General features: G+C 35.4%; 1 protein-coding gene across 1 annotated transcript in view; it reads right to left on the reverse strand.

The window, feature by feature from the left end:
• TOLLIP (toll interacting protein) overlaps positions 1 to 12,160 on the reverse strand; it is an 18,421-nt gene continuing 6,261 nt past the window's right edge. Inside the window, exon 5 of the mRNA XM_031055785.1 lies at positions 1 to 3,478. Coding sequence (XP_030911645.1) covers positions 3,264 to 3,478 — 215 coding nt within the window. The 3' untranslated portion in view covers positions 1 to 3,263. The remainder of the gene's footprint in view (positions 3,479 to 12,160) is intronic.

Genomic DNA, 12,160 nt, shown 5'->3' on the forward strand with positions numbered 1-12,160 from the left:
TTTCATTCAGATGGTACATTTATTAAATTAGAATGAAAAAGTTAATGTACTTTAGAGTGCAAGAAACATATTTGGACACTGGACCTCAATACAGAGAAACAATGTCTTCAGAATAATTACAGCAACACAACATCCTCTGTAGGGTATTACATATCAACCAAACAGGCAATAACGTTTATAAGGGGGGAATAAACCCATTCAGTACCATCAGCAGATGCAAAGAGCAGTAGAGAAGTTGCAAGGATCTAGCTAGACAAAAAATGTTCCTACCTTTAGCAAGCTGAGGCTCTTGGCAGGATTCAAACTATACTGAGAGCACTAACTTTCAGCAGATGCCTGTCTTACACAGCTGGCTTTAGCTCCAAGCTGCTGGAAGCTGCTGAGCAGAGAAGCAGCATGAAACACAGTATTACCCCATTAGCATTTTCTCAAAAGCTACAATCATGACTGACAATTTGTTTGTTTTAAATAGAAAACCAGACTTTCAGTTCCAATACCTTAATTTCACAGACCCTAAAATAAGTAAACAGCTCCCACCTTTTTTTCATCTCTCCAATTCAAACCTAACAACAAACAGTTTAACTGGAAGGATATGTAAGCTGAAAAGCTGAGTAGGCTGATCACTTTGTTCCTTTTTAGAAGAGAAAGTAGCACATATTGATGTAAGAGTTTAATCTCTAATGCTTAATTAAATAAAGACAAAAAGATGCACAGAACAATATTTAAGTATAGTGTAAGGTAATGAAATCCATCTACTGGCCATACTGCTCCTACATATCCTATTTTCAACTCATATTTGTACCCTGTTTTGCATAGCATTTGCCTAGGAAAAAAAATACACACTAAAAATATATCTAAGAACCAGAGTCTCCCTCAGAGGGCCAGAGTCAGTTTATGAATAAACCTGGCTAGCTTAACTTTTGCACTTACCCCTCCTGACAGTTAGGACTGAAAGGTGGTTTTGTTCTGCGCTTGAAATGGAGCTGTAATAGGATGCAGTACAATTTACCAGCCATTAAGTTGAACCATGACCACTTGCTTTTATGAAAAGCTGTATTATGAATCCCACCGTTTTAATATAAAAATTTAAATATGTACATTTTCCCTGAATTGTTCTGTCCCTAGCATATCATGCTATCTATGTAAAAGTTAAGAGCACAGGACTCTTCCTGGAGGTATCTAAGCATTAAATCCCTACCAACATTCATCCTTTTGGGTCATGATGTCACAAAACACTCTGCTTTTATAAAGACCAAATTACTCTACACCTAATCAATCGCAAAATTTACCATGATTGCAGGGAAGGGGCAAGACTAGTTTTTTGAAGAATACCCATTTAACTTCAGAAAACAAAAGCATGGCAATTCTACAACTACAGCACACAAAACTATAGCCTTGAATTTCATTATTCAAAATCCAATTGGAGGATGTTCAAAGACACTTATGCTTTCAATGGGAAATTTAAGATGTTAAGGGATTCATACAAAACTTAAAACTGTATGTTATGAAAAGTCAGCTTTAAAGGGTCAGAAACTGGGATGATTTTTGGTGCTGTATTTTACAAGTTTCAGTATTACTTTTAATGATTAAAAAAAATAAATATTCATGCTCTACTGCCAGTGCTACCTAAAAGCTACTTGAAGGTAGGTTCTGGGGGGATAAAATCAGCTTTCCATCAGATAATAAAGAAAATATTTTAAGCATAGGACATAGAATAAGGCGTGGGGAAGAAGAGAATATGGGTTGTCATTTCCTGTTCCAAACTGGGCTTTAATGTTCTCATGAATCATTCAAGAGCCTAGATTTCAAGCATACATTCATTTCAACTCTTGAAAATATAAAGGTCTATGGCTATTGTAGAAAATACTTGAAATCAAACATTAAAGAGACAAAACAGCAACATTGCACATCACTGGAAAAATAAATTGGTGCGGACTATTTAAAGTGCATTACTTTACAAAAACAGACACCACAGAAATTCACCCAACAGGTGTAACTGGTGCATAACTGTATGATTCTGCAGCTCCAAAATCAACTCTTACTTGAAAAAATTACACTAACAATAAATACAAACACCTCCTCTGAGGATCAGACTGTAACTCAGATATGTTAAATTGTCTCTCACATAGAATTTTATTTCCATCTGCATCAAATAATAATAAACTGACTACAGCAGCTGTAGTCTAACAAGTCACTGAGCAATTCATAATGCCATTCTAAGACCCTGAAGCTACTTTTCATGTTTATTTCTTATTACAGGAAAAATACAATCATTTTCCCACTAATGTAAAGCAATAACTTTGCTGAAACACAGGAATAAAGAAAGAAGCTTTATAACCAGATCATAAATATCTGCTTTTTTGACGTAAGACAACATCTTAAATAATTCTTTACGGCTTCAATCATTTTCCAGGTCTAAGTATCTTTACTTCTGCACTTAACTTTTGAAATAGCCATGGGAATGCAGAAGTAATAGTTAGAGTGCAATTAACTGGAGGAGTACATTAGGGCTTAGTCCTGTTCTCTGCTACAGCAATACATACTGTATGAGTTAAAAGTTACCTCCTAAGATTTTACAGATACATAACAATACTATGTGGGAGGACAAAGCCCCAAATGCACACCAGATCATATATTGCTTTGGTGCCCAATGACTAGGTTGAACAGAAGATGCCCATTACAAATACCAACAGTACAACCTAAGAAATTTAGCTTATTAAATTAAAAATCTTCCATCTAAAAGGTGTGAATATATCACAGTAATAACTAAACACCACAGGATAACAAAGGGTCTCTCCTTTAATTTCTGGCAAAAATAGGCTGCTTGCAGAAACCTAAATACTTTTAACAAATCAGTTGTATTTAAACAGCAAACCTTCCATGGAAAGTATTTTTCCCCCAATCTAAGAAACACTAGTAAATCTTGTACTGCATAGAGTTACTTTGTAAGAGCAAGTTTATGAAAAGGGGGAGAGAAAGAAACAAAGCAGCATTATTCCCAATCCCATCAGAATATAGCCACACAGGGCACAGCTGATAGTAAAGATGCTTCACTGCTCTATGGTAGGACATAAGCTAAACAGAGTATGTACAGACTGAGAAAGAAAGAGAAGATCCAACTGTCCAAGGAGAAAAGGGGTACAATCGGTCACACACGATGCACTAACAGAAAGCTGTTGGGAAATCTTCCTCTAGCTAAATCCCTGGCTTGGCAAGTAAAAATAAGTGGCATCGAGGACAGGGACTATATAAGAAGTGGGCATCTATGATTCTTCAGCCATCTGAAGTAAGGAGTTGATAGCTGCATCCTTGTTCCCCCTCTGAGCTTCTAGCACTGAGCGGATTACTTCCCTGTCCATGTTGGGAAACATGTCCTGGATAGATTTCAGGTCCTCTTCATTACACAGGTGCTGAGGGTTGACTGCAGGAGGTGGTATTGCCACCGGGACCATGCCTGGATTACAGACTGCAGGCATCCCTACAGGTTAAAAACAGAAGAAAGAAAGCCACAAAACATACATGAGTAGGGGAAAAAATATTAACAAACCCACAACAAAAAACCCCAGTGATTTTGAAGACAAAAGCAGCTCATGACTTGTCCCAACCCACCAACTTCAGCATTTATTTATTTTAACATGCACTCCAGAGGAGGAAGAAGATTGCAGAGATTATACCTACACTGTTGCAATTGGAAAATATTCTTCTGGAACAGGTTTTCACCCCAAGGTTATATTCCAGAAGTTATAAGCTACAGTATGACAACAGGTACTGCTCAAAATTAGGTACAATGTGCATTAAACAAGTTCACATGTAATTCACTAACCAAACACTAAGCTCATCACAGAAAGGTGTAGTTGGTTTTCTCCACCTCACATTTTAGTTCCCAGTGTATTTATGTTGTGATGAAAAAATGGTTTTACATTAGCAATATACATGGCTGATATTCAGAAAGACAATGAAAGCAATTTCCAGCATATTCAAAGGAAAGCAAAGTACTTCGGTCCACTAGAAGACTAGACCACACAAATAAGCAATTTTAAGCAGATGTTTTTCCTGGCTGAAGTTCCATCCAGCCTTCAAAGTCACTACATGGCAAAAGAGCAACACCTCTAGGGGCACACACTGCTTTGTTCATCTCTCTTCCAAAATTCATCTGACCTGTCATTTTTTGCTAACTTCTTGTACATCATGTAAAACAAAACACTGCCAGTTTACAGAGTTTTAGAAAAAGAGTATTCCTATTACTAGACAAAATCCCGTTTTCATCACATAAGAACTTCTATCACTAAGCACAGAACCATAGGTGAAAACACTACCTTTTGTTTTGTATAAAACTGAAAACAGATAATAGTACATATCTATATTTTTTTGTTATCACTTCTGAAAATAGTGTATTTCACTTCTTCTCTATGTAGTTTCAGATCCTTGATTATCTTAGTCTCACTCCTTTATGTGCTAGCTTCTGCAGCTCTCCTGTAGAATTTCTAAGGTAGGGCAAGGAGAAGTACCTGCAGCTAGACAGAACCAAGTTCTAGTATCAGATCTCTATTTGCTTTCAAGCATTTTATGCACTGTCTCAAAGACTACTCACCTGATATTTTTATAAAATAGTCTACAATAATTCAAAGACCTTCCTGTACAGTAATGATCAAACTGAGAAATTGTCACCAAATAAGTATTAGTTAAGATTATCCCTTGCACATACTTTAACCCCAGATTTAATAAATAATTTTATTTCCCTTTTATTACAATGAGATCCTTCTGCAACCTGTGGCAGTCAGAGAGGCTTAGAAAACTGCTAAGGGCTCTTGTTTTGACAAATTGTCTTAGTCCCCTCACTTTTTTAAGAAATCTGATGCACCTCACCAAAGGAGGTGCATCAGATTCAACTCCTTTCATTAGATGAATAATCACCTATATTTATTTGTTCACCAGCTTTTTAAAATAGATATTAAACCACAAGATTACCTTTATTGTATCAGAATATCATATAATGAAAAGAATGCTTAGGAAATAGCATTTTACAAATGCAGCTGAGAAGGTGATATACACAGACCACACTGTTCTTTCTTATGTACTCAAATACCTATGAATTTTAACATACAGGCTTTTCCTATACAACCATGTCACGTCCTCCTAAAGTTTATATAGTTACATGTTTGCTTTAAAGCAGTTCATTCTAGTCTTCCTGGATTTTAATCATTCTATACAACAGAGAATACGGCTACTTCAAAAACGTTTTTAATTGAAACTTGACTTTGCTATCCTCCAGTCCTCAGAAAGAAAACTTCCTGAGACTGTTATGGTCTCACATTCCAGCTAGGTTTTCATTAACTACCTTACATACTTTTATCTTTATTATTATTTAATTACATACACGATTCTAGGTTTTCTGCTTCTTTAAAAGAAATTATTTCTGCTTCTTTTACATATTTGATCTTCAAAAGTCTCACACAACCTCGTAACCAGTTCAGCTTTAACATATAATTTAACACTTTCACATCTGCATATATGGGAGATCTACCAATTTTTGTCAGAAATGTAACTTACTTCTTTACTTCACACTTCTTAATATTCTCTGAGGGCTGGTTTTGGGTTTTTTTAATTTGGCACACAATTTCTTTGAACAATTAACTTCTTTTACACAGTTTTTAGTTCATCCGTTTGCCTTCTACATATGACCTTAATTACTTCTCTGTAAGTTAAACAAAGGATGAACTATTTGCATCATCACCATTACACATCTTCAAAATAAGATCTCTTTGAGAACCAGCTTTCATATATTACCCAGGAGTACATCAGAAGCTGCTTCTCTTCTACTGAATTCCGACTAACTGCTCAAAAATTGTAACAACAAAGCATATGTATAACCAAGATAATTTTCAAGAGTGCCTCTTTGCAGCCTCATCTCTCAACATAATGACTGAAGTACGTACCTATGTGATTGAAACTATTGAACTATATTATACTACTTTTACTTAGACCTAACATTTAAAAAAAGAGCAAAGAGCAGTTTCAATACTTACCTCATCTCTTCAAGATTTTCCCCAGTCTAACTATTTAGTCAGAAAAGTCTATACTCACTTTAATGTGTAAAAATGTTTTAGCATCCCAGTGACTTGTTTCTTCTGTCAGCATAAAAATGCTATATTATGACTCACATTCAAGGTTGGATGAGCTAAATATCAACTCTGGCTGACCAGGTACTCTAAATGAATATAGTTTCACTGCAAGCACTGCACCAAGGATTTCATCTGATACACTCTTTTCTATTTCTCTCCTCAACCTGGACTCCTGTTCTATCTGAAGGGATTCATTACTGATTTGTAAACACCACCCTATTTATCTGTGTTCTCCAACTTTGATTTTAAAATTCCCCTTTTAATCATCTTAAGTTTTATTAGAAGAAAAAAAAAAAGAACGTAGAAGCTTTAAGTCTAACACACAGGCTGTATTTACGCAAAAAGGTTCATACTGAGTCAGTCTCATAAATTTGTTACCTGCACACTGGAACCATATTTCTGCTCAGCCATCTGCATCACACCTCTACCATAGGTATCTGTCCCCTTTTGTGCACCACCCTAAACCTGGCTCCATAGCTTTTCATGGCCTTTGGACCATAGTCCCAGGAATTCTGTCTGGCACTGCAAGTTTGAACACACAGACCATCAGACACCCTGGAGGCAAACCACTGCGCGGTCCTCACCAGCACTGCAAATACACTTCACTCAATTACCCAGCAGCATTTTGCAGTGCCTCTTCTAGAGCTTCAACAAACCTCAACTCATTCCTCACACTGCCTACAAACAATGTAGACATTTAAAAGGGGCATAAGATGTGTGGCCTCAAAAAAATAAAGTCGCAAAGCATCTGAAAGAATTGAGCAATAGAAGTTATGTTTTACTTCTAACATAAACTTCCCAAGATTTTTTACTAAGTCATCCACACCCTAATCTTATCCAACAATCAGCCTGAACAGTGTATGAACTATCAATACAGTTTAAAGCATAAATCCAAATCAAACATGAGGCTCTTTTTTCAAGTACACAGCATCCTACAGCTTACCAATACTGTTTCAGTATCTTATCAGTGCCAAAATAAAATCAAGACTAGAACAGAGTTTTCCTTACTGCTTTCATCAAAAATAGGTAATTATCAAGTCAGACGTCTGGACAGGCAGTACTCAAAAAGCATTTCCAATATAAATAATCAATTTAAGACACAAGAAATTTTTTGTCCATATTGGTTCTCACCAAGGATTTTTAAAACCTATTTTCTCAGCTCTTATAATTTTATCTTATGCTGTCTACAACTAGACTGCATATAAATGGAGTTAGTATCACAAATTTTTAATAAATACCTCCATGATAAATGCTTGCTTTTCATGAAACTCAACATTCAAGCTATACAACACCAATTTAAGAGTACTTTGGGTTTTTCCGCACTCAGGCTAAAAGCATCCATAATTTCTGATTTACAAAACAGAAAGTAAGACTTAAGCATAAAATTAAAGAACTATGCACTGAAATTTAGCAAACAGACACATATAAGCAGTCATTAGGGAAAGTTACAATAAGCTTCCAAATTATCAATGTTCAGTAAAAAGCTGCTTTAAGCTAAAAAACTTAGTATCACTGACAGGTGAAAACTGGAACCAAATAAGGTAAGAATCCACTATCAGTGGAATTGTGAACTCCTGTGTTACTCTCAGATATTAGGTACATGTTATAAATCAGAAGAATGGAGCATTGTTTTCCAATTCAGTGAAATGGCAATGGCAAACATGCTTGCATAAGCAGTGACATTCCAATACATGAAACAATAGCAAGTCAGTTGCTACAAGCAGCAATGAAAGCATCAAAGCAGAATTAACAGGGTAAACTTTTTCCAACTGCATACAAGGCATCACACACTTGTAATTTTATTTTCTGTTTCAGTAAAGTACCCTATGTTTAATTTCTTAACTCATTCTGTCCCATCCATAGACTCTTTCGGAGTAAACTCAGGAACCTTCTCAGCATGAATTCTTTCATTTAAATGAAGAAATTGGTAACTCTTTTCTAAAAAGCAAAATAGGTCTTAATGATATTTGCTCCAGGAAAAATCTCACTACTATGCACACCATCTCATTTTTTTAAATGTTGCTTCTTTGGAAACTACTAGAAAAACTAAGTGTATGAAACAGAAAAATGCTAAAATTTCACTGCTCTGAATAAACCAAATGTGTTGTGACAACCACAACAATTTTATATACAGCATCTTTCTGAAATTCAGGGCATCAAGAAATTATATCATATCTCACAAGAAGTAATTCTAAAATTTTCTGAATGTATTTGATTAAAGACCAATACTTTTATCAGAGATAGTGGTGTCACAGCAACTTTGCAGAATTCAAAATCAAAAGTGTCACAGTAAAGGAAGTCTAAAATGAAGGAAAATTGATTTCCTGTAATATGATTTGCCTTTAGAGTTCTAGTCAGATACTTAACTTTACAAGGATTTAAAACAGAAGTGCATGAAAAATATGCACTGAGATTAATTAATGAAATTAAGACTAAGGCAATTAGCAGGTTGTCTTCTCAGTGTTATTGCAAAACTCATTTTTTTGCTTTCACGTTTACCAAAAGTCGTGACATTAGCTGCTTCTTCACTAATGTTGCAGTAGCCAAACAACTGTAAGAATTGTTTCTCTACTAGAAAACCAATACTATCACCTATATAGCTCACTGACACACAGCAGCTTCAGAAGAATATCGTAACCTCACATTATATCCATCAACATTGTCATCAGCAATCAGTTTAGCCATTATAGCTCAAAGGTGAGCAAATGCCTTTCCAACAGGTTAGAGAGGCTTTAATAATTTGCAGAAGATGCATTAAATTGTTCTACTGTGACAATCAAGTGGCAATACCTTGTTGTACAGTCTGCTGTAACAAATAAAGCTGTTTAGATGAGTTCATGCAAAGACTCTTGAGTCAATGAGGATGGGAGTGAGAAAAGAGCTTGGAAACTTACCCAGAGCAAAGTACTCAAGCCCTAAAGACAAGTGAAAATGAAGGGACAAGGGGAAAGGAATAAGACATGGGAAAGAAATATTAATCTATTTTTAAAAGGATATTATTTACCTTCCAAAGGTGAAAGTTGGATAAAATGAGGCAGTTGGGTAAAACCTAAGCTACCTAACACTAAAAAACTAAATGCTGCTAGGATACAGTCTCTCAGCTAATTTGCTTCAGGGCCCCGAACAAATTTCCTAAATGTGCTGTTAACGCAGAAGTAACAATCAGGGGAAATGCTACTGAAATAAGTAAGCCACCAGGTGTTTGCAGCAAGGATTTTACACAAAGGACAACATACATCCATGGTTCTCTGAACAAATACCAGTAACATCACAAGCTAACCCATGATCCTCCATAAAGACACCTAAAGGAACAATCTACATACACACACAAACTTGCCTCAATAAAAAGTGATGTTCCTGACTTGGACAGGACTCAAAAAAAACCAGGTTTTTAACATATTTTTAACATGGGAGTTTATAAAATAAGTAAAAGCAAGTTTCCTATTTATCCCACGAATATTTAGCTAATAAGAAATACAGCTTGCTTATTGAACTAACATTTTTTACCTCACTGTCTCTGGTACTGTTCACTACAAGAAGATACTGCGAGCACCAGTACATCAAAATAATCTACAGTTTAAATTAAGTAACCTTTAGAAAAAGAAACAGGAAGAGGTAGTAGATAAACTCAACTTCTATAACAACATGGTTCACAAGTTCAAATTTTTGCATACCCAATGCATAAATACGCCACCTATGGCAGCTATAGCTTCTAAGCAACAGCTTGTGCTGTTGTCAGAAGTTTTCAATTTAAAAAAATTTGCAATTAATTACCATGGTGCAAGAATATACTATGGCCACTTCTTGTTCTTAACACAGCTCCATGTACCACCAGATGTGAGGAAATGAGCATTACTTGTGGTCATCTGCTTACCACAGTGACTACCTGCTTGTTTCTACTGTTTATCTCAGCTTGTATGACAGAGTGTTAGAGTAATTAGCTGCTTCAGCATTAATTAGAAGGCTAGTTAATTAGAAAGTTAGTTTTGAACAGAAGTTTTCTGTTACAGAAAAACAGCTTGGCCTTCGTGACACACCTAAATTTGACTTAATCATCTCTCTTTAAAGCACAGTTATTTTGGACAGTTAACAAGTAACTGTTAAAACTGTCTGGATAAGCATTTTAGTGCACCCACTCCACTTCCATCATAGATAAGGCTTTAATTCTGACAGTCTTCTACAGCAGAATCCCCTTAATTTCAAATATAATAAACTATTCAATGATGCTCTTCCACTCTTCAGAAGGAAAAGCAGAACTAGTGTACTTGACTACATTAATTTAGCTGCTCAGGTAAAAAACCTGAACTACAAATATGCAAAGCAGGAGCATACTGATGTCCATTACTCTTCCTGAAGCAGTCTCAAAAGGAAGAGAGCAAACACTGTACAGTGTTACAAAAGAAATGTGCAAACAGAGTGGGCCCAGAAGACACAAACAATTCAGTTGTGCAAGGAAGGCCAGCATCTTCCATGCACCTTTCTGAAACAGTTTATGGAATTCAAAAGGAGCATCTAGTTCAATATACAGAAAGTATTTCAAAAAACTCCAAGATGTCTTCTAAGATGCGCTAATGTTTCCTTTTATAATCTGAAATTACTTTTATTAAGCCATTAAACGTATGAAACAGCAAAAGTATTTGCAGCCAAGTCGCTTTCCAACTCCAAACCCAAACATCCATCTAATTATTATGAGTGGGTCATTGATTAGTGAGTAAGTCAAAGCTTTAGAACTCACAGCACTTTGGGAAATTTTGATGGTGTCCACAGAAATTCTAGAACAGCAAACACAAAGCACAGTAATATTTAAAGAGAGTAAAAAATATCAAATGTAGGTCAGAGGTGGCTTGTAAAAAGTCTGGCATTTATGAAGCCAAGGAAGTACACTCAAGCTTTCCCAGAGCAAAAGAAGAGTTCAAATCCAGGGGTGGAACTTTGCAATGCTTTAAAAATACAAGTCACAGATGTAGGAAAAATTTTGAACACAGAATAGTATTACAGCAGAACTAGAACAAAAATGCTGGATCTTGGTAGAAGGGCAATGCTCCACATAGAGACCCCAAATTCTTAGCTGCTTAAAGGTAAGACTTATTATCATTTGCAAATTATTAGTTATTTCTTCACTTGTCCAAATAGAAAATATTCTCAAGATAAATAATTTAAAGAACATCATGATTTGAACATCCAGTACTTGAATAGGAAGTTTGAAGGTCTTCTGTAAGTTTTATCTGTTCAGTTCTATGTCTAATTTCAATTATACAGGAAACTATTCTCTGCTTCATGTCTTCTGTTTATACTCTGGCACAGAAATTTTGTAATCTGTTGAATATTCTCATTTTGATCTATTCAAGAAATTTATTAGCACTTTCTATCAGATCTTTAAACAAGATGACTGTGTTTGAAGTTCACTACAGAAGGTCTGGTTTACCACAACAGAATCACGCTTTGGAAAGCGCACTCCAGCTCAGAGCACTTCACTGGCAAGACTTAAAATCTGACAATTAAGCTACAGAGATAAAAAAAGACCTAAAATGAACCAAACTGCAAGTTTTCATCAGGGAATAAAGCATACAGCCCAATTTTCCCTATTTTGCTCTAACTTAACTCTGTAAAAATGAAACGGGAGGTATGATTCCTAACTTACATACCCAGTCTTCTGTTGATAAGGTTTGTTTTTACAGTGAATGGAATTTTAAATTCAATCATCTCCTAGTCATTTTAAATTCAATCATCTCCTAGTCTTACAGAAATATACAATATATGTATCTGTTGTGTCATCCCTTAGCACTTTAATTATGTCCCATGGATACTATCATAAGTTAAAGTTAAATATATGTGAATTCATCTCTTACCTTCCCTGAAAAGTACACATACTACTGAACAGATAGTCATAGAATAAACTGGAGGTTTTAAGAGCCATAAGTGAAACACAAACTCAACAGAACTAATCAGTTCCCTAAGTAGGACAAACTCAAACTTATTTACACACTTCAGGCTTTTCATCTTTGACAGAAAAATTTTATAAAAGTTTCAGAAATAAG

Source organism: Geospiza fortis, unplaced genomic scaffold (genome assembly GCF_000277835.1).
Source record: "Geospiza fortis unplaced genomic scaffold, GeoFor_1.0 scaffold66, whole genome shotgun sequence".
In the NCBI taxonomy this organism is placed as follows: Eukaryota; Metazoa; Chordata; class Aves; order Passeriformes; family Thraupidae; genus Geospiza; species Geospiza fortis.